Source organism: Strongylocentrotus purpuratus, unplaced genomic scaffold, assembly GCF_000002235.5.
Source record: "Strongylocentrotus purpuratus isolate Spur 01 unplaced genomic scaffold, Spur_5.0 spur5_scaffold_15, whole genome shotgun sequence".
NCBI lineage: Eukaryota > Metazoa > Echinodermata > Echinoidea > Camarodonta > Strongylocentrotidae > Strongylocentrotus > Strongylocentrotus purpuratus.
In genome coordinates, this window is record NW_022145600.1 from 27,106,760 (window position 1) to 27,131,477 (window position 24,718).

Genomic DNA, 24,718 nt, shown 5'->3' on the forward strand with positions numbered 1-24,718 from the left:
ATAAACGATGTTCACACTGGGAAAATTTTCTATAAACATGTTTAAAACTGTTGAGTTAAACACGTTTATACTAATCATCTCTGGATACGATGAATTTTAGCTGTGTGTGAAAAGGCTGTTAGTTGTCTTGATGAGATTGGCCTTAGTTTCAGAAACCTAAGGCTCTTCAGTATTGCTATGGCAACAATATCAGGTAACTCCTTTTTAAATCAGTTCTATAAGAGCTTTCACTTAAGTGCAAGGAAGAATAAAGAAAATGTCATGAAAAAGAATAAAACGCAATCGGAATTCTGTCAAAATGTGTCATAATATGAAGAAAAAATGAAATTAGTTGAAGAACAAAGCAGAAATATGAATAAGCGTTTAAATGAATCAATGCAATTACGTGTCGTAACAAGTTTTCAAATTACGGATTTACAATGTTATCATTATTCTGCCGCTTTTTGGTAATCTATGTAATAATAATAATAATAACAAAAAACATTTTTATGTAGCGATAACACACATAGGCGAATTGCAATGTCTTTGTGCATTTTAAGAAAAAGACAAAACAATGCACCGGGTTCATTATTCTGATTATTTATGAAGTGGTGAAGAGATATGTTTTCAGAGAATTGATAAAGTTTTTATAGGATCCCATACATGTCAGTTGTTCAGGTAACTTCTTCCACTAAAAGCGGCTGCATATGAAAAAGACCTTTCCCTGTATAACTTTGTCATGGTGTGTGGAACACAAAGCAGAGACTTGGAACTGGAACGTAGTATTCTATCTGGTTTATATGGAGTTAGCAATTCGGTGAGGTAAAAAGGAGCTAGTTGATGTACATATTGGAAGGTTAATAGAAGTACTTTAAACTGGATACGAGACTTGATGGGTAACCAATGTAGTTCACATAAGACTGTCATATGTATTATTTTTTCTTATTTAAATGTTTCCGACATTTTGTTTGTCATTATTTTGAGTGATCCACATTTTACCAGCTCTGCTTTTCAGTGGATCCCTCTATTTCCACAGGTTTATCTTAAAAAACTTTTATACTGGATATTTATGTATACTTTCTATTTGTATAACTTTAAACCATGTAAAATGTATTATATTATTGAATACAGAATTGTACACCTGATTTCTTGTCAAAATTACTGTTCTGTTGGAATTGAAAAATACAACTGAAACTGAAACTGAAAGCATGTTTATAAAAACTAACGTAATAGCATTAGATGTACTCTTGTTTTGTATTTACTGATTTTTCTTTGCCTTTGCCGACTAAATTCTACTACTAATATATAATAATACAATTAAATACAAGGAATAAATAGAAACAATTTTTGTTATAGGTAGGAAGTATGAACAATATCTAAAACTAAACGTGGCGCCACTTATGTTTCCCAAAACCAGTGTAAACTATTACATAATCGAAATTAATGAATAGATTATATCTAATTTTCCTCGTCTTCAAATATTATTGTCATCAAACTGAATGATTATCTCTTGAATTATCTCGCCTGCAAGTTCGGGTCTACCAATCGCTGTTTCAACACTGATAAAAGGCCACCTGCCACTAAAATTAACGACGGGTACCAAATTAGTACCATATTTAAAGCGTAATGAGTCTAAATTTCTTTATAAAACCCATTTTAAAAGGCACACATTGGACGGTTGCGCTATGCCATATTCGCCATCCGTGCTAAGCTATACCATTATCAATGCATTGACAATCCCTCCACAAAAAAACGACACAAAAACAGACAGACTGTCTATATGTCATGGGTGACTGCTCCCAAAAGATAGCCATAAATCAAAAAAATTATGAGCATTTGTGCAACCCGATCAATTATCTTCATTCATCACAAAAGTGTCGAGTATTAATTCCTCCTGAACATGAAAATAGATCTCGATCCCTTTGTTACGTTTTTTAGCGAGAGGTATAATGTATATGACGATCTCTAATCCTACTTCCAACTGTCTGCCCACATCTATCTCGTATCTCTATGAAATTCATGATGTTATGCATCCGTCCATATTGGACCTTTTCGACTGCCCCCTCCTAATTCATTTTGCCCCACCCCCCCCCCCCTTACCTCTCCCATTCTCCCTAAAACTTGAGCAAAGCACGGTATTGAGTGATCACGCTTATACGTCTCTCTGAGGCTTGTTCGAACCTTCAAAGGCCACTCCGCGAACTCACAAGCGGTCGCAACCTAGTTTCTAACTTATTTTTAAAAAAATCTGGCGCAGTCAAATTAAAAAAAGCTGTGGTCAATCATTTACACATACATCGTTCTTTGTATTGATCGCTTTCACTGACTTCACCACTCAAATACAAAGTTCACCAATGTCATCGAATGCAGAGGTTACATAGTTCTTTGACGAGAAGTTGGGATTTTCTTCCTACGCGAGCACTTGTGAGTTCGCGGAGTGACCTTGAAGACACGGAAGCGTGATCACTCAATATTGAGCCTTGCTGAAGCTCCCTATTTAATAATCATAATGTCTCGATCTTTTCTCCGTTTATCCTATAATCTTTAAATCTTCCGTTAATGTTTCTCTCCCATCGGTCTACAAAACAAAATTTGGTTGCTCAATTATGACTGCGTACATACTCTCTCTCTCTCTATCTCTCTTATTTTATTATAAGCAAAATATATATTTTCATTTGCTTTTTTTGTTCAGTTTTCAATATACGTATCTATCTCATCGACCTATAGCATATCAACTAGTTGGCTACACCAACGGCTACATGTACCCCCCCTCTCTCTCTCTCTGACTGTCTATCTGTATGTCTGTCTCTCCTCTCATTTTATTTTACAGAGTATAATCCCCCCACAGTTTAAACAAAACACGTATTTATCACATCGGTCTATAAAATGTACATTAGTTTGTTACACTATGACTTTGTACCTCTGATTGTCTGCCTGTCTTTCCGTGTGTGTAAGTGTGTTTCTCTCTTCGTGTTCCCCCTCTCTCTCTTATCTTATGTTATACTTGTATATTTGGGTTTGATTTCCCTTTATTTCAGTTTTACTATCAATTAGCATGAGCCTATTTTGCAACATCCATCCACGTACATAGTCGACACATGTTTCTAGAAGTGAGACTCATCGCTCGTGATCATGTTCATCAGGTCTGAATGATACACAAAGCTGTGTGTCGTCTGCACAGCAGTGGCATGGTATCTCGAGAAATTCGTTTGAACATTTGAAATGAGATTAGCAGTGCACAGAGTAAATAACAAAGGACCCAGCCGAGAACCCTGTGGTACTCCAAACTGCACTGGGAAATCATCAGAGAACACATCATCTATTCTGATCTTTTGATATCTATTCGCCAAGTATGTATTCGCCAAGTACAGTATATATTTTCCAAATTAGTTGTATAATAACAGTTTAGTACTGAAATATTGACATTATACGGCGGGGTCTTATATTTGTTGCTTTTGTCAATGAAGTACGCACAAAAACACCCAGGAAAGAATGGAAAATGAAGGTAATCAAAAAGAAGTAGACTAAAACTGATTATGATAAGAAGGAGCGACAGAAGCAAAAGAAGAAAAATGTATTGAAAAAGAAGAAGAAAAATAAGAAGAAGAAGGAGAAGAAAAAGGAGAGGAAGTAAAAGAAGAAAACAAATCGAAGGCGGACAGAAGAAGATAAAGGAGAAGAAGAACAACGGGAAGTAGAGTTAGAAGTAGAATGGACAGAAGGGGAAGGAAAGAAGAAGGAGGGGATGACGGGAAGAGAAAAAAAGTGGTAGAAGAAGAAGAAGAAGGAGAAGCTTAAGAAGAAGAAGCTTAAGAAGAAAAAGGAGGAGGAGGAAGAAGAGAAGAAGAAGAAGAAGAAGAAGGAGAAGGAGAAGAAGAAGAAGAAGGAGAAGAAGAAACAGAAGAAAAGAAGAAGAAGGAGAGAAGAAGAAGGAGAAGAAGAAGAAGGGGAGAAAAGGGAGAAAAAGAAGAAGAAATCACACCATTCTCTTTCACCTCACCATCAGCACCCTTTGACTTTCCAGTGGATACCACAAGTAATTACTCCATCAAGCGCACACACACACCCCAAGTCTGCGACAAGTGTGAAAACCAATAGTCAATTTTGTGTAAAGCATGGAAATTAATATCTACTATGCAATCGGGGAACGGAGAGAAAGCAATTATGTAACTAAAATGAGAAGGAGAATAAATGGCCGTGAGAGCGAGAATGGGGCTCATTTAAAAGGTGTTGAAATCAGATTAGAGGAATAATGTTTTGCCCGATTAGTAAGATGGGAACCAATTAAAATGGTAATATATCTAAACCACCATGCGTAGACGTAGAAATAGCATCACTCTTAGCATCTGTGCCAATGAATTGTGGGGTGCCACTTTATAGTTGGATGGAGAAGAGGGCTTGACATGCAGAGAAAGAGAGAGTGAGAGAGAGAGAGAGAGAGAGAGAGAGATTCACATCCAACGGTGTCTCATAGCGCACACCCATTTATAATTGTTTTTAAAGTAATTTTATTTTATTCCACCTAATGAAATACAAACAAAAACAACATATACAATGGAATAAAATAAATAAACGTTTTCAATATTAATTGCTCATACAAAAATATAATTAAACATCACTCATTTGTAGTATATATAACTGAGCAACAACGTAAACCTAAAGTACATAAACATAATTTATAAGTCAATTGTACATGTGATTCACTTTATATAGAAAACTTTCAACGATTCTGGAGGTTGCTCCCCTTCCTCACACAAACACACCCACACACACACAATAATCACTCAGTGGATGTCTGCTAACATTCTCAACTCAAGAAATATACTAAATAAGCAAGTTAAACCGGTTGCAAAATAGAGTTACACTTTAACAAGCTCAGGATGGAGAGGAAAACATACCCACCCCACACATCCGCGCACACGCACCCACACTTACAAACGCACATGCACAAATGATGACTTAGCGTCTATCTCCGTATTCAACAGGGGCGTATCCAGAAAAGTTGCAGGTTGATGGAAAGAGTGAAAGAGTGAAAGAGAAAGAGAGATAGGGAGAGAGAGTGTAAGAGCGAGAGAAAGGAAAGAGTTACATGTCATTTGAAAAAAGCATAGTGTACTGTATAATTTTATTTTTAGATCATCATTTTTTGAAATTTCGAAAACTACGTGGAATGAGAGATCATATCAACAACAATAATCTGTACTATTTTGAAAAAAAATTACACAAGGTAATAAAAGAAAAATATTTATGGCTATCAATGTGGCTATCCGAAGAAATTAAATGATAAATAATTAGACGATGTTTGAAAAAAAAGGAAAAGAAATCGTCCAAGGCATTACTCTCAGTAGTGAACAATCCATCTGATATTCACAGTTAGGTGATGTTGGTGTCTGTCACCATGATACATCTTACTTTCTATCTGAAAACTTATTGGTCTACTTTTGATTAGTTCATGGGGACTCCATAAGCCGGCGCCATTTTAGCAAATTTAGGGCATAGCTTTAATAGATCCAATTACTCCGTGAAAATGACCATAAAATGTTTAAGATTAAACTTAATAAATACATCCGTCAGTTTGTGACTCCTGACATTGGTAGGCCTACATTATGTGATGATATTTATGTTAAGGTGTTCTTTTTTCTTCCAGTTACAATGTAAGACCATCGACATCTCGCAAAGACCTTTTAATCGCTCGAATGTAGCCTTTTCTCTCTTGATGAAGTTAACTTGCCAACTAAATTTAACAAAGGAAAGCCATTTATCTTTCGTATTTGTTCAGTCAAAGACAATTTTCAAGGCTTTGTTGGAAGCCTACTGATAGCTGGGAGGTGCCTTTCAAAAGAACGCTTTGTGACTCTTAAATTGCTCAATGGCTTGTAGAATTCGAGCCGATATGAGCACAAAGATGATAAGAAGAGAATTTCATTGCATAATTAACAGAGAAAAGGGATCCGTCGAGGGGAATGATTGTATTGATGTTTGGATAGTTGGAAGATTTGTGTCTAATAGAGTCAGCGTTGATGAATAGTGCAGTATTTAGGAACTTCTTAGGCAGGGTGCAGTCTTAGCGCTTGTTCAATAATGAAGGGTACAGTTCCATTACCATGATTACAGGGCAAAGGGCGGAGGTATTAGGAGCCCTATTCTCCTCTTTAATGGGGCTTTGCTAATCCCATTGTGAGCAGGCGCTTACCACTGATGACATTGAAATTGAGAATTGGATCATCCCCTCTAATTATTCACTTTCCTTAATTTGCCTAGTCAATAGTAATTCTTGGGCCACAATGATGCATTACTGTCGAGTAGTCAGCGGAGATTAGACCGGAGAGTTGGCCTATTGATTAGGGGTAGACTTCGTCAGGGGACTTGTCCTTTGTGAGCGTCAAGTTTTCCTTTGAGCCAAACTTTTAGCCTAAAGATAGCGCAGAAAAGAGCAAGAGCACAGAGAGGCACAAATCACTTGATCGATATATAATTGCCGGTCTTCAGGGGGACGAAGCTTTCACAAGAGAAGGAGAAAGTATACTTATACTTCAAAGCCAATGAGGCATCAATAAAGCCCATTTCTGACCCACTCACGTGTGGTCTAACAAGCCAGTCCAATCCTTCTGTTTTCTTTATTTTCTTTTAAGACGTTTGTGCACTTTTCGCGGACCGCTAATGATTGTTTAAAAAGAAGGCTATCAATCGGAATAAAAGAACAGACATTTGTCCCATCATCCCGATCCTTTTCTGCCTAAAACGTCCACAGAATGTCATAGAAAGCTGGATGTTGATGCAGTTGAAAAAACATCTTTAAGAAGAGGGCGACCAATTGCTCAGTTGCGCCATCTCTTGTGAGGCCTGTAAAGCTGTCCTAATCAACCGCTTTGTTCGCATTTTGCACAGACAAAGCCCTGATCGGCAGCCAGTCATTTAGCTCAGTCCCACTCTTAGAAAATGATGTTCCTAACGATACTTGGGCGAAGGACAGCCTCCGATTAACAATGTGCGTCGCATATGTTGCCTTTGTCTCTTAATGATGTGGCAGGCGACGCAGTTGGTTAACATCCAAATAAATTGGCCCGATCATTAAGGTTGGATTTATCCAGAATTAATGGTACACTGCTATTTTGTACGTTATGTTGACAAAAAGTGACTACACTGACTGTCTTTTCAAGCAAAATAAAAACACATGAAATATTATTGTGACATAATTCAAAATCTTACATTTTGAGGGGTGTTTAAATCTTTAGTTACTTTGATGAAACAAGTAACTGTTTGGATCTTTACATTTTCTTGAGAAATCTGTGGGAAATAACGTTTAGATAGTTGAAATGATTTTGAATATAAAGTTGTTCTTCCATTGTCATATCATACCTATTTCATAATTCAACTTTAAAAAAAAAATCATATTCAATCTTTTTCATTCTATTCGCATTAGGCATGTACATTTATAAATTCTTTGAAAGAACTCTTGAAAGTCGTTAAGGAGGAGTAAGAAATAGAGTCCTGAATATTCAAAGTAATAACAAAAATAAAAAAGAATCACAGTAAAATAAACCGCAGTTTAAAAGAATTCGATACGCCTTATGCACTTCTGTTTCTGGTTATCAAAGAACTTCGGGATATTTAATCATCGAAAATCTTTGGTAAACTTATATTTTAATGTTAAAAAATTATTAAAAAAACATTCAGGAAATTTGTATCTATAATCGGTAATCTCAATATCATCAGCATCGCCATAAATTTATACGAATATTATTATATTTCCTATATGAACTTACATGCTCGGCTTCTATTATCACTTTGATCGCTTATCAAGATCGTTGTTCTCATCATCGTCATCATCATCATCACCATTACTATATCAATGTGTGTATATTTTTTCTGTAGTTTACATATATACACGCGTTGGCTCATAATCCCATTTTCTATCATTTCGCAGAAGTATATAGATGTCCGAACAAGTTATTGTAACATTCATGATATAATATTTGCATATCATGATTCCATTTTCAAGATGTTATTTTACAGCAATTTTTCCTCTCTGACTGTTCAAAAAGGTGGCGTCAACAAATTGTTCACACTTTTTCTTTTCAAAGTTCCGTTTAATCTTAAATTGTGTAACATTTCGAGTATACCAACTCACTTATTAATTAATTTTCTTCATGGATATGCAAGCTTAGATTTTGAGCATTCTCTATACTGATGTCAAAGAAAAAAATGTATGGCTACATTGCTGTTTATGTATACTTTAAGGCTGGATGCCATTTCGTGTGGGTTATTGATATAGGAGGGCACGTTTTTCTACAGGATACCGAATCTTCGTCGATTTCTCAGAAGTTGTCAACTTGTTCCTCCATCCTGTCGATATTGTATGGAAGAAAAAGAAAGAAGAAACAAGAAGAAGAAATACCGGGAGTAACTAAACGACTAAATGGATACCTATTATCCCTCTCTTAAACTTTTGCATTTCCTTGATTCTATGTGTGTTGTATTACAATCTACCCGAAGTGTTTAAGGAATTAGAGGGGGCCGCATAGTCATTATCATGGTATACTGGTGATTTAAATACAACTTAAAGCAAAATCTCCGAATGCGTGTTTGCGACTTTCAATTAGGCGGCGATTGTAAGGAATCTTGGAAACTGTTCATTCGTTGTTTAATCGGAATGATAGGGTGTGGATACTTAAAACTGTGAAGAGAGAGGGAGAAGGTGTGCTGGGAGAGAGAGAGAGAGAGAGAGAGAGAGAGAGATAGGAAGAGAGAGAGAGAGAGAGAGAGAGAGAGCATGTGAACCCTAGATGATTTTGTTAGTATATATTTATTTCATCTTGGAAACTGTTCATTCGTTGTTTAATCGGAATGATAGGGTGTGGATACTTAAAATTGTGAAGAGAGAGGGAGAAGGAGTGCTGTGAGAGAGAGAGAGAGAGAGAGAGAGAGAGAGAGAAAGAGAGAAATAGAGAGATGGAAAGACAGAAAAGAGAGAGAGAGAGAGAGAGAGAGAGCATGTGAACCCTAGATAATTTTGCTAGTATATAATTTTATTTCATCTTGTTCATAGAGACTTTGTAAGTTTATTTTTCTGTCTGTCGTATTGTGTCTCACTTTTTGTCTTCCTACTATCAATCCTCACCAATATCTCCTTCTCTTTCTCTTTCTTTGTTTCTTTCTTTCTTTTTACTGACTTTATAATCTACCCTGTCACTTTATCTCTCACTTGCCTCTTTCTATTTTATTTATCAAAAAATGTCATTGCATATTTTAATAATCTTCTACTTTTCTCTCTGCATATTTTATCTGTTTTTCCCCTCTCAATTTGTTTCATTAATTTTTAACCTTTTTTAATTTTCTCCATGTTTTAAATATCTTGCTGTATTTCACCGTGGCCAATACACCGATGTTATGAAGGACATGATAAGATTAAATTTAAAATAAGCTTTACCTCATGAAAGTAAATTTTGCTCTTTAAGTTAACCAAAAAAAAAAAAGAAGAGGGATAAAAGGCAAATGAAAACTTAACTAATTAAACAAAATAAAAACAAGCAAGCATACGGCTGTTACCAGGGTTCGTCATTTACCAATATGAGGTATTGAGATATATAAGTTTAAGAAAGAGATTTCTGACACCAAAAAGCTGTATTACAAGACAGATTTTGTAAGCGTTGGTTTTGATAATAATTAGACTTACATTTATAGTTATCTACAATTTTTATGACCACTGTGGTCATGGTTATCTTCTACTTGCACTTATAAAACTGAATAAGAACGTTATATATTAACACTCTATGTTAGCTGAGTAAACATTTACGATCAGTTTCAGAGGCTGATAGAGATAGATTCGTAATCCAGTTATATCACCTAATTTAAGTGATTTTACATGCGATTTTTTAATTTTCTATTCGGTTTCCCAAAGAAGTAAATCACAAAATAAATGTTTATCTTATTTTTATTTTCATGGATAATGAACATGATCTGTATGGTGATGCTAGTCTTCAGTGAATGATAATTATGCCCCAAACGCAACAGGGAACAAAGGAATATCATACAAAACGTGAAGTCAAACTCTAGTTTTTTATGATGTTTGGGTATTACCAGGATTTGTGGTAATCACCCTGACATAATCATTAGAAAAAAACATATATTTCTTAATAAAATGTTGTTACTTATATAGGATACTATCCTAGACTAGTCAGAACTTTACAACAAAAAAAGAGTAGTGTGGGCCTAATATCGATACATTAAAAAGTAAAACAACACAATTTTCTTCATAAGAAAGAACGATCTTTAGTTGTAACCAATAATATAGACACAAAATGAATACATTCACAAGAGAAAAGATGAAAATTAGACCCGCTCGAAAAAGAAAACATGGAGAGAAAAGAAAGTAGGAGCAACGGAAAAAGTAATCTCCATAATAAAATAGTAAAAATCATTAACATCTGTCCAAAAGATAGCACTTTCGTCATCATGAAATATATTTTCTTTTCCTTTTCTTTCATTAAAGGGCACTGTCCGACGACCCCGTTAGCGAACGATCGGTTTTTGCCTGACTTTAGTTGACTATCATTACAATGAATAATAAATAATTAGGGCAATTAGATTCCTTACGTAAATCTTTGGATTTACTTTCTTTTCTTGACAACAGATAACCCATGGGGTTCGTCGGGGCAAGATAGATGGCGAAATGAGGATGTAAGAGGACCAGCATTGCCCCCTCTGACATTCTGAATAGGGTTGAGTAATTTGGTTAAGCCGGTTAGATGCATGGTCCGTCGTCGTGTTTATCTGTTCATTATTCGCTCGTTTTTGTTACTTAGAACGATATATTACGTTATCTGTATGGCGGCTCCGGCTCTGCCCTCAAAAAGCGCAGGATACTTTATTTTCGATCAATGCATAATAGCCGAGATAATGCAATTACTAATGAGCGCTAGGAATTAGCGTGGTTCGCCTGATTACCAAGTATGCACTTTGTCATGTCACCACTGTACCCGTGTAAAGTCTCTTTAAAAAAGTATTTTTCTCTCGCTCCGCTTCTCTTCTTTCAGTTTGTCGGCACCGTTAATTGCTGTGTATATGGGTATTCGTTGTCGCATAAAGTTTTAAGAGAGAGAGAGAGAGAGAGAGAGAGAGAGAGGGGGGGGGGGGGAAGATGGGAGGGAGGAAGAGGAGGTAAATCCAAAATAGAAATGAAAAGGAAAAACAACAAACCGACGTGAGATGCTGGAAAAAAGAGAGAAGAAAAACTGAGAGGAAAAAGAAAATCAATAGGCCAACTCACCGCTCTTTATAAATCTATATATCGAGAACATAATTAATATTAGGCGTTTATTTCATGACCCAATACCAAATATGACATTTTCAGGTTCTACACTATTTTCATGTTTCTGTACCCTAACACTGATGACCAAACCAGACATCTTTTTTTGCAACAATCCCGCACCCATTGATCGAAATACGACAAATAAAACTGAGAAATATTCATCGCCAAATTCTATCTGATTCATATTCTCGCGAAGTTCTCCCCGCACTTGTCATTGTTTGTGTATGAAATGATTTTTATGTATACAAACAAGGTTCATGAGCGATGGCGCCTGCCCCCAACGATGGAAGATGAGTCAATAATTGCTGTACAGCATACTGTGTGTGTATGGAACACACACACGCACAAATTCACTGGGCAGCTATCTAAGCCTGTTGTCGGAGCTAATCACTGACAACTTTTGTCACAGCCCATTGGTCGCATTTATGCAGCTTTCTTTAACCACCACGATCATTATACCTCCCTTTCTCCCTTCCTTCACTTTCTCTCCCCCTCTCTTCATTTAAAGCACAGAACAGACCAGCTTGTCTTTGTGAAGCTTTCTCTATTTTGATTGATAAATTGACAGAAAGGGTTTGCGATCTCAGGCGCCACTACTCAACTCTTTGAACACTTCACTGAGCCCGCCCCCTGCCTTCGTTAACTCGCGAGCAGTCGCTATCCAAACTTTGATGCAGGTGGATTGTCTGAACGCCGGAGTTTTAGTGAGCGCATCCCTTGTTCTGGCTTCCAACTAAGGAGGGTGACTAAATCAGTTCTCTCTATACTAAGACGACGAAAAGACTGAATTTGACCGACCTAGAGTTTCAGCTAGCGAAATGTCTACCTTTTAAATTCCTCTGGTTTTTTTTATTTGTGCAAGTATTGACTATTGTACGAACAGATAGAGACAAAATACTGGAAATGCTAGCTTGTATTTGAATGTATTAATGATTTGAATTCGTCGTTTGAAGGTTAAAGTTATCGGAGAAGTATCACTTTTGGCTCTTTCAAACATTTTGATCGTTATCTATGGACAGTAGCCGTGAACTATCAGGAGAGGAACCCAGATCTCCATCTCCACGCCACGAAACGAGCAAGATGCGTCTATCACCTGACCGACCCAGTCATCACCCAGCCCGACCCCCCGCATCTCTGGCGTCGCAACCGCTCCGCCCTGCTCATTATCAAGACGACGATGATAGCTACCGTACACACACCCCGCCACCGAGCCAACCGAGAACGAAGGGCTTCAGCATCGAGAGCATTCTCTCACCGACGGACAAGCATCGGAAGTCGCCGAGATCACCCCCGATGTCGCCATCCAGTCCGTCGATGTCCAGCAATGGGTACAGTGAAGGGCCCATATACGGCTCCACTCGACACCCACTATCGGCGACCGTTCCGGGCTTGGGGCGGGCGGCGTTGGATGAGCTTGCCGCTCACCGAGCAGCGGCTCTCCATATCCCTTCTGCCGCACTCCCCTTCTCTCACCTAGCGCACAACCCTGCCTTTTATGCCTGGATGCACGGGGCATCCTTCTTGCATTATCACGGTAAGTTACAGCTCTAATATCTATACCCTTCTCCAAAACCAGTGATTCCCTTTATTCCCTCTATTTTTTCTCTTTAAGTACATTTCATTAATTATAGTGGCAATAACAATATCATTAAGAAACAAAAATAAATAGGGAGCCTAGAGTAAATAGATGGACATTTTTGCATCATTGGGGCCTGTGTACCGAAAAAAGGCCCAATTTGCAGAGTGAAATATTAACACAAATAGGAATAAATTCTTAATAGTTGCCTTGTAAAAAACTCATTCAGATATCTCTTTACTTTCTGTTAATTTATAGGCTGATTAACTTCGCTTACTAACTTTCGACTAACTGAATTCCCTGTTCTGTAACTTCTGTTGTTTAGTTTGCATTCACGCACAAAGATACAATTAACAACAACGAGAACAACAACAATACATAATGAAATATTGAGCATATTTTTATTTATATACCCCGTTAGTATAATCTGCATAAAATGTTATTTGTGTGTACATGTAAGTCGTAATTGTTGAATATATGCGCGCGATATCCACTTTTGCATCGTTATAATTTTTCATGAGAAAATGCTTTCTAAAAATGATGAATCAGCAAATATTCAACGAAAATGAGACAGTGTTTAAACAGCAGAAAAGGATGTGAATTATGACATTTGAAATTTAAATATAAGAAGGAATGAACTGACATCACATAATACAGATTTTGTAAGGGACAGTGACTATTTATGATATTGAATTAACAATTATTTCGCAAAACACAATTTGCATGATTCATGTATTCTTTCTATGTGTATTGCAAGTACTTACTTTCTGCAGATTTTATAGCCTACGCAGAAAGTGCTCTAACAACCTCTGTATGAGAAACCTGTAATAGGCTATCAGCAAATGTTATGGTTTGCGTAGGTAGAGCTACTTGTTACGAGTTGATATTTGTTATTAATATGCGACTATGTACCTTATTATAAAATTGAAGAGAGGATTTATCGGCAAAATAAGCCGATACTCAAAACCATTAAACCTAAGTGAAATAGAAATGTATATGTCATGAAAACGCATTGTCAAATCTTGAACCTAAATGGCTTTGTTTTCCCAGTCGTTCGTATTTTTTGTTATATTCAAGATATTATTGTCTTTGTCAGTTTTATGAGAATAGGTGATATATTATAGGATTTTATATATAATTCATCATTTCTATCCACGCCGGATTTTTGTTGTTATTCTCTTCAATTTTATTTTCTGTTCTCTCTTTCTTTGGTAAAAATATATTTTGCAAGGGAAATAATTTAGTAAGTTGAGTATCTCTTCTTACCAAAGCCGCCCACAACGTCAATCCGCTATTTTGTATTTCGTATTTTATTTTATTTATTTAGTTAATTGATTATTTCATCATTTTTTGTTCTTTGGAGAGGGCATTATTCTCTCTTCGCCCCTTTCTGTCCAAGGGCTACAGGGCCGTATGAATTTTAGGGTATGATATAAACGTATTTTCATATTCTATTATTAGCGAAGGAGTGATGATGAACTCAAAGTGTTAACGAATTCTATACTTTTCCTTTTTAATTTGTAATGTAATACCCAAAATACCTCTTTCACGTTATCGTTTTTTGTTTTTATAACAACACATTTCCAATATTTGTCCAATATTGGTATAGATATGTAAAGTACTGGTCTCATCTTGACTTGAAATTATTCTGATATATTTTTGGGGGAGGTAAATAAATTGACCCCAAAAATATATATGCATCTTTTTCCTTCTATTCTCTGGATTTCCTTTTTAATGAAGTGAACAACATTATGTAGGCTTGTACTCGGCTATAGATCAAAGTGTAAGACATCAAATTATTTGATTGTATAATTACCAATTTCATCATGTTGAATATATATCAAATGAACAATTATTTCCATTAATTTCAGCGATGAATGTGAGGACCACAAACTCCTTTTTGCAGTAATTGCACCGGGGAATATCGAGAAAGACAAGGGTTTAGTTAGGATCACTGGGAAAGAGAAATTACACAGATTTCTTACTCTCTAACAACCTCTCAGATACATGTTCACGATTATATGTTGGGCAGTCCTTTTTAAACATTGTTTGATTACCAACATTGGATGTTCCTAATTTTTTAGGAAAAATTTTGTGAAAAAAAAAGTTTTGAGGTGTTTTAAAAATATAATGTGGATCATTGAAACATGGCAATTAACCTTTGCATACATATCACTTAACGATTTGTTTCTTGCTTTTCTTTTAAAAAATTAGGTTTTGAGAATAGCTCTGAATTTTATGCCCATCACTATTAATTTAACGACCACGTCATACGTGGCCCTAACATCCTCCCTCGTTAGATGATCTTTTCAATTCTCAATATGGGCAGTGTCGAATAACTCTAATTCGTGGCAGCTAGTGGTCCCGAATTCTATCAATTTCTTGGATTATTTTCCCCTCTATTCTTCAATCTTGTTGAATCCCTTAGCAAGCACAATGCGTTTAATCGCGGTCTGAATATGACATTCCTAGCTCTTTAGTAGCCCTTTTGTATTCGTTAATTGCTCTTTAAGCATTTGACCCACACCGCGTCCTGCAGCAGCATCTCACCCCCGCTCATCCTTTCTTTCTTTCGTCGAAAAGGGTGAATTAAAAGTATTCAGATAATTCTATTCAACTTCAATTTCTATAAGAGCTTTTCTGTTCTTTTCTCTAATTCGCTCCTTTGCCTTACTTAAAGCTGGCATGGCTTCAAAAGCGAATAAAAAGGTCGAGGTTGGCAAACCTCGTTGGACAAGGAACTTGATGACTCCTATATGAACATGGAATTTTTACTTCATTATTTGGGAAGGCTTTCTTTTGACAAAAAACATGGGTACAGCTTGGAATGACATAGACTATCTAATAATAATATGATATAAAAAACAATATCAAATAGGGTTAGGGATAGGGTTAGGGTACTCTAGGGTTAGGGTTAGGGTTAGATTTTAGGTGGCTGTCGCAAAAGGAAATCTTTCCCATTATTTCGTTTATATGCAAAACTTATTAACCGCTCTGCAACCATGTAAATTAATTCTATTTTATATGAATGGCTCGGTGCAGCTGTTGAGGAACATGGCAGTTGAATATGTCATTGGGGTCAAATTCATCTCCCCTGGATGCCAACATTTTCTTGAGATTCGTCTAAACTTTTTGTTTTAATTCATAATGAATCCACACAAAAGGGAAATTAGAGACGGATCCAGTATTCTCATGCAGAAAGCACCCAGTCCAAAAAACACATCTGACCATCAAAATCAAAATAAGACCTTACAGTACTTCAATTGCTACGTTTTGTCCACAGTTTTTGACAACCAAAAAACAAAACAAGAAAAAAAAATTACAAAAAATATTCCAGGAGTCTTTTTGGGTAATTTTGTATAGTCAGGCTCTCGGGGAGGGACAGGCACAAGAACACCGTAATTTTAAGGGCTTTAATTCTTCTTTCGTGTATTTAAGGTATTTTAAATTCCTTTATGCCGGAATGGGGCATGTCACTTTGATTCAGTCTACTTGCATAGGCCGTTTCGACAAAATTAATTTACCGTGTTAAACTTTATTTTGGCATTTCCCTGAGAAAATTACTACAGAGAGACATGGATAAATATGGATGCTGCATTAATGTATGACTTCATTTCAATATAATGATCCCGCTAAATGATACATCATTACTTTGGTAGAGAAGCCATTGCTATGACTACAATACAAAGAATCCACAAAATTGCTAAGTGACTTTATAGCCTTTCAATAACAATTACTTCACAGGCAAATTAAATAAATAAACGACAAAGACACATAGATCTAGTGACCTACACTACTTATGCATATTGATATTATGTTTATTATATTTATGGAAAGAATGCAACAAAACATTTGCTTACCTAAATAAAACAAAAATCTTCAAATTTATAATAATAATAATAGTGGCGGATCATCAGTAACTTTTGATACTCCAAAATGTCTATACAATAATTGTTAAAAGTTATATCAATTAGACTAGTATTTGCAATTAAAGTTGTTTATTTAATTTGTAAAGTTCTGTCTTTAGAATTATTCTACTTCGCACATTGTTTTCACTTTCAGTGTTGTGAAAAATCGATAGATTGGGTGGTTTGTCGGAACTTGCCACAACTGCTTTGATTATGGTATTAAGTGTTTGCAATGAACTGAAAGAAATCGACTGCTTGATGGAGCCTCAAACTGCAATCGATCAGAGGTGAACTACGGTCTCTAAAATAAACAGCTTGTTCAACGGTGATAGTAAATAATAAATTGACTGCGTGCGTTCATTACCAATCATTCCAGTCTCTCTCTCTGGCTCTCTCTCTCTCTCTCTCTCTCTCTCTCTCTCTCTTCTCTCTCTCTTTCTCTCTCTTCTTCACTCTTGTTCTCTTCCACCCCTTCACGACCCTTCCCATCTCTTGCTGTTCCGTCCCCTTGGATTGTTAAGGAGATGTAGAGACATCTCCTTATATCCCATCTCTCTTTGATTACTTTTGATTTTGATTACTTTTATGTTTGTAAGATTTGAGGTCAAAGTTATTTATCTATTAATTTATTTATTCAGTATTCTTTAAAAAAACAAAAAGTAGCCCCATTCAGTGTAACAAGACCTGCTTCACAAGGGGCCCTGTATCAAGTGGATTTTACAATTTATAAAGTTAAAACGCAACGTAAAAAAAACAAGGATAATATTTCAGTTTACCTGATATTATGGCGAGGATAATTTAATAGAGAGTCTAATCACATGGTCTTTACCAATGAATTTAACAGCATTTAACAAGTTCGAATAAACTAATCAGGTCATTTAGTATCAAAGGCAATAGGTCATTTACTAAATATACTTCATGACATTTAAGCCCAAACTTTACTTTTTTGTGAATATCTACTTCTTGTAACAACAACTTTACACCCAAAACTGCTGTTAAATTCATTGGTATAGTCCATGCGATTGAACTTTCCCTTGAATTACACTCGCCATCATAACAGGTAAACTGAAACATATCCTTGTTCAAGATAAACTCCTGCTATACGACTTCTTTTTTTCGTAATGGGGGGGTATTATATCTTCATGAAATAGATGAATAAAATGATAAAATCTCCGCAGACGGTAAAGACACGAATTGGCAGAGTCCCACCGCTATGACTGGTTCACTCATCACATTACGGAAACCACTCAAGTTTAACCATTTCTAACGAATTGCATTCATTAATTTAAATATCGCCATGTCGGTAGTCTTTTCTTTTTCCTAATCACCCTTAACGCAACACACGCGCGTCGTTTTGCCTGCATATCCGCCCTTGGTAAAAACGCGCATAATCTCCACTTTCCGCGCCTTTAACTAAAGAACGATTTTTTTTTATTGAGGTGAATCGAAAATAAGGTGAAACGCCAGTAGGTTGAATCGTGTAAGCATTTCCGCCCACTTATCTTCAATTAGGGGAAGAAAGTGAACGTGTTTCCTGCTTTCACATTCAAACAAATAACTCGCTATGAGATGATGAACTCATCCTTAACTGCATGACTGAGGACTGGCCGAATGTGAAATGTCAGACTGATTTCTAAGGTTAGGAAACGCGGGAAGTACAGGCTTTAGTTTTTTGCTGTGCCCCCCCCCCCCCTCTGACTCCTCGCGATGGTGTCCATCATTTTCTTGTCATGCCTGAAGCAACTGTGAAAATAAAGCTCCTAAATGCATCCACATACCAAGTATACCTAGACGTATAGATGAGAACACAAAAAGAACATATAGGCCTAGGCCTATTTACGTTTGGCAGTTTTCCACTTCAATCTCCTTGACAAAGAAAGCATTATAAAGGAGTATTACATAAAAGTACTTTGTATATTTTCGAACTTTGAAAATATGTTTTCCAAACATAAACCGATGCTACTATGAATATAGAAATGAATATTGCAACAAACCGAAATATACCTGCTAACTATATATACAAAAAATACAAAAAATACACCTTATTAAAGCATAAACCGAAGCTATTAAATACGATATCATGAAAAAGAAACATTACTAAAACACACATTTCCGTCCTATATTTAATTAAAAAGAAACATTACAAAAACAACCAAATTCTTAATTGAAATTATGATTTTAAAAAAAGAGAAGAAAACTGCAGTACATAAGATTAATCAACCTACTACCTGGGGAAAATGCCATATATGCCTACAAATAGCTATTCAAAATAAGGCACAAGTCATTGAATTCAAAGAGCATGAAGTTTGGAATAGAAGCAAATTGAAGATCAAGAAGAACTTATCATTTATTTGGAGCAAAATGATGATAAAGAATAAAAAAGAAGGACATGATAATTATCATGCCCGTTTAACTTTCTTTTGAAGTAGGCTTGCGTCAGTAACTGACGTTGTATCTGACGCTAAATGAGAGAGAGAGAGAGAGAGAGAGAGAAAGATAGAGAGACAGACAGAGAGACAGACAGATTGTACAAAAGTGAATGCAGTACATTGCGTTAAGTTATTGGCGCATGCACTCGTTCCCTCATTGAATACACTATTATTAGCGCAGAAAATAACGCAATCAAAATGTGGCATCTTGTGCAGCTTGAATTATGATTATGTGGGTGTATCCCTTCATCATATTGTGTGATTTATTAGTTTTGCTTTTTTTTACACGAGAAATGAAGCAAATATACGACGGTGATTGTAATTAAATCCTACTCTATTTATCAATCAGTCTTATAGAAAAAATACATCATTAGCTTGTATGAATAATTTATATAAGGAAAGATATACTTCGGGAAAACATATTTTATTGGTTTCTGCATGGTCGTTAGTTATAAAACTTAACTTAAGCGTTGCAATGTAACATTAATATGTTGTGCCACAGCCATTTGTTATGCCGATTTGCCCCAGAAAACGTTGACATAAATCGGTAAAAGCTCTATAATTTTTCCTTCCATGCATGCAATACATTGGCGGAAATACTTTAGTTTTTAAAGAATAATTCTTTAATGCACCAGTTATTGTTCGAACGGGCACAGATTTGACATCTACTCATCATCACTGACTCAAAGAAAGAAAAACCTAGAAAGAAGAAATGGGGTACCATTAATCGAAAGCTCTGCTTAAGACCCTCCTTGCGCTAGTTCATTTATAATGCATAACCGAGAACCGATAAAAACTCGATTCATCGCGAAACTTCGCAGAAAAATCCCAAGTCGACAATACAAATGGCAGTCCCTAATAATACCATAGCCTAAACACTAGCGATGACAAAAATCAAATTTTCCATTAGAAAATAAAGGAACAACTAGTAGCTGTAATTTTGCTGGAAGTACGTTAAACCGACTGTAAATAATTTATTAGATTCGGGGATATCAGTCCGCGCTGATGAATTCTTTTAAACATTTAAACGAACTAATGAGGGCCATTAATTTTACGTTATTTCCCCTGCCAACAAAAAGTAGATATCTTCTTTAGGTACCTCTTTTCAAGAAACAAAAGAATTTCCATTTTTGTTACGGTTATCATTAAGGCGAGGACTATAATATTTGAAATGACCTGCATTTTGATCAACTCCCTCGAGTTCGAAAATCACCTAAAAAAAACCTTACTCCCATTTTTTATGAAATATAAGTCAGAGAGATTCCGTGAACGACATTAGTAGGAAGAATTGAACTCGATAACGACAAAATCAACCACCTGATAATTAGACAAGATTAAAGTGTCATGATTAGGATCGAACAGAAAACTTTCATTGGTTTGAGTAATCATAATGTGTAGGTTACACTTCTACCAAACTTCACATTTTGCATGCAAGCTTTCATCCTCTCCTGTTGACTTTCTCAAGCCAAGTGGTTTTTCTCTGAACTGCTGAATGAGTTTCTTCAACAGTGGAATACAAAAAAATCTTCATCTTCATATCGTATCTGCATGTAGGTTTATAACAACATATTTTAATTGTAACAAAAGAAGCAGAAGAAGAAAAAAAAACTAAAACAGTGGTGAAATTTAAAAAATCATATTGGAATACATGTAAATACATCAACCATTGATTGTAGTGAAAGTAAAGTCTTATTTTTATGCCACTGACGAAATCAATTAATGTTTATGTTTTTCCATTTTTCTCTCGTTACAGGCATGCCGGCTTTCAACTCGCACCCACCGATAGCCCAGCCACTAACCAACAGTAGCCGTCTCGCTATGGCCAAGGATATCTCACCTCGACCAACTCAATCCCATAGCAGCTTCGGCGAGGAAGGCGGCGAGAAAGACAGTCGTGATCGCGAATCGCCCGATTCCGAACACCGTCGAAATAATGGACACGAAGAAGACGATGATGACGACGACGATCAATCGCCGCAAAAGAAGAAGAAAAAGACGAGAACTGTCTTTTCGCGAAGTCAGGTCTTTCAACTTGAATCGACGTTTGAAGTGAAGCGGTACCTGTCTAGTTCTGAGCGGGCTGGACTAGCAGCGAATCTTCACCTGACGGAGACCCAGGTCAAGATCTGGTTCCAGAACCGTCGCAACAAGTGGAAGCGACAGATGGCCGCCGAGCTGGAGTCGGCCAATCTGGCTCACGCCGCCCAGATACGCGCTCAGGCAAACCTCGCGCAGGTCAGCGCTGCGCATGCTCATGCGCATGCGCAGCGTATGGTCCGCGTACCGATACTCTATCACGAGAATCATCCCACCACGGGTTCGAGTCTGCACTCGCCTAACATCTTGCCTTTCCCGATGCCGTACCCCGGTTCGTATCATCAAATCAGCTCGTCAACATCGTCTACATCATCAGCGAGATCGCCCACGTCAACCAGTATTGTGACATGAAGTGTGACCCGTTGATAATGGAACAATGCTATTCGTATGAAGAAGGCAACTTTCCCGGATTCTATGTACCAGGGTCAAAGTTTATACGTGTTTTTACACGGGGGAAAAGGTTTAAAACGGCTAGTGGACTAGGAATGCTGCATCGATGAGTTGTAAAAGAACGCCAGTTTATTTGCTTGGTCACAGACAAGACCCAACATGAGACCGACATAATTATAAGACTAAACATTACCTTATATTACACCGAATCGGTCGGTTTGGACTCAGTTTTGAGTCGGGTTGGCGGAGCGACAGAGACTTGAAGTGTTGCATAGGTCAGTCTGCAGTCAGTCACTGTCCTTGTATGTAACTTTTATAATGATTGATAAAGGGTCTACTAAATGTACAGTTACTTACCTCCCATGCGTACATACTCACCCCGAGTTCAGCAGTACTGTATCACAAGCACTGTTTGTACCTCATGTGTATTTTCAAATGGTCATGATTTAACATTAAATAGTTGATTTTGTGTAACTTTGGCCTGTCGACCTACCTAATTAAAACGTGAGGGCACATTTCTATTGTTGGCGCGACCGGGCAGATAAGTTAAGACATATTTATTTTTGACGCAACAAACATCACTCCTTTAATCATTTGTTTATTTATTATTAAATGGAGAAACGTACATGGTGATTGCAAAGCCGGCTCGAGGCTTGCAAGACATTACAGCAAAGTTGATTTAATCAGTAAGCATATATGAAATATGATATTATATATAAAAGGTGAATTGAATAGTTCGTCGCAGCTATTTCTTCGAGTAAAAAAATCAGAACGTTAAGTACAGACTATATATATCGTTATCAACTGGTTTATTGAACTATCAGGTATCAGATGCATACATGCCGAATCCATGAGGGATTCGTGTACATTATAAACTCATAATTTCCGCGATTGTGACAAATAATTCAGGCAGCATCGTCAGTCCAAAATATCTCAAATAAATCAAGAAAAAGAGATTGTTGTCTAATGTGTTAATGTTTCCTCGTCACTGTACAATTTTACTACCGCACAAATATTCAAGTATGCTTAGAAATCAAAATGATATTTTTACGAAACTTTAGTTATGTGTTAAAATCAGTATCCAGCGCCTTTTAAAAACGGCAATCGTTTTTTTCATTTACGAATGGAGGGGGGGGGGGGGAATTGTACATCCAGATTTAGTGTTCTAAGTCATGCATGAAGGCTTGGGTAAATTCAAATATAAAATTGTATTTATCACTTTTCTCGTGACCCGATGCTGTAAATTATCAAATTGCAATGTTTTGTGTACTATATGTTCTGTCAAAATATGATGTTTGTAATATAAAAGAGAATAATTGTAAATATTCAATGTTTCGTACGCCACGTGAATAAATTATCCTTACGATACTCGTTAAAACGGCAACTAAATGATTATTCAATTTTTTTTTGTGCGGGTTCAAAATTTCTCTTGATACTCTGTATATACCTGGTATTCATCTGAGTACACACTTTAGATTTCTCTACCTTTCTGTTTCTGTCTATATATATCGGGTCTGTCAGTTCCTCTCTTTCCTTATTTTTTTAATTCGAAATAAGTAAGGAAGACATGAATCAGATTAAATATTACACTTGTCAGGAAACGATTAACAAATCATTGATAAAGAGATATATGTCTCTCAATTTTTTTCTTCTTCTTACTTAGTGATCGTTATTATTAGTTCGAGAGCATGATATTTCATAATACTTGTCATATCGTATATCTTAGGTGTAAATATTTCATCGGAATTATTTCTTTGTTATCGTATATATGGCAACACCTTAATCTTCACTCTTGACGCAGACGACATTGCCTGACACATTTTGTTCCATATTTTTTTCCGGGGGGGGGGGGGGGAGGGGAAGTAATCATTTAGCTCCGTACTAAAACAACTCCTTAAATTTATTCCCATCTTTCTAATTTATGTCGATTAAGCTTTAAAAAACACAGAAGATGATACAAGAACAACACACATGCTTTTCTTTCCTTTCTCGGAGAATTCCTTGGGGTCTCCCTCTATTCATCTCCAACCCGGCGAATCATTTTGAGATTGCAGACCATCATTCCCGCCAATTTTACTCGCACAATTACTCTAATAGTTGGCAGACGATAACCGCTCATGACATAAATTTTCGTACAAGACGCGGGGAAGACAAAAAAAAAACCACGCATGACCAATCAGTCGATCCACTCCCGATTAGAACGATTTGTAGAGACATGCAGGAAATGGATAGATAATAAAAGAGAGAAGAAGAGCGAGAGAAAGAGAGAGGGTCTGTCAGGGGAGAGACTGAGATAAATTGATATAAAAAGTGATAGAGAAGGAGTAAAAGGGATAGAGAGAAAGACAGAGAGAGAGAAAGAAAGAGAGAGAGAGAGAGAAAGAAAGAGAGAGAGAGAGAAGAGAGAGAGAGAAAGAAAGAGAGAGAGAAAGAAAGAGAGAGAAAGAAAGAGAGAGCGAAAGAAAGAGAGAGAAAGAAAGAGATAGAGATAAAGAAAGAGAGAAAGAGAGAGGGGTAGGGGAACAGGGACAGATGAATACAAACATGAATAAAAACAACAACTTGAAAATTACATCATCACACGTTATGACATTGTTCGATTATCGACAGTACAACAATACAAGTTAAGCTGGTGTTCCAAGCAAGGTAACCCCTGACGGACGCAGTTGAAAAGAATGCTTTGAAAAGGAGTCTTCTTATTGCAATTCGATAGAAGGTTTATATCTGGTCAACATTTTGTAGGGCACTCACCTTATAAAACAAACCATCTTGTTAATGACATATAAATCTTCCAGTAGGCATAGTTAACGGATTAAATACCTTTTATCAGCGTATAATAGAAAGTAATATACTCGTACTCTATAATGCTATCAACATAAAACCGTATATACAGCAATAACCCCTACGTACAAGAAAAAGAGGTTCTCTTTCTAAAATATTTTTTTTTTATAGATCTTTAGTTCTTATTTTTTATTTTTTTAAAGATAAGGACAAAGAGCAAAATAAGAGTAGCCTTTATTGATTGATA

General features: G+C 36.4%; 1 protein-coding gene across 1 annotated transcript; it reads left to right on the plus strand.

The window, feature by feature from the left end:
* The first annotated feature begins 11,678 nt into the window (after window positions 1–11,678).
* Window positions 11,679–23,074, plus strand: LOC115924126 (homeobox protein Hmx). The gene is made up of 2 exons (XM_030985931.1): window positions 11,679–12,824; window positions 20,957–23,074. Exons 1-2 carry the CDS (start codon window positions 12,302–12,304, stop codon window positions 21,649–21,651), a joined length of 1,218 nt encoding a protein of 405 aa, XP_030841791.1. The 5' UTR covers window positions 11,679–12,301; the 3' UTR covers window positions 21,652–23,074.
* The last annotated feature ends 1,644 nt before the right edge of the window (window positions 23,075–24,718 follow it).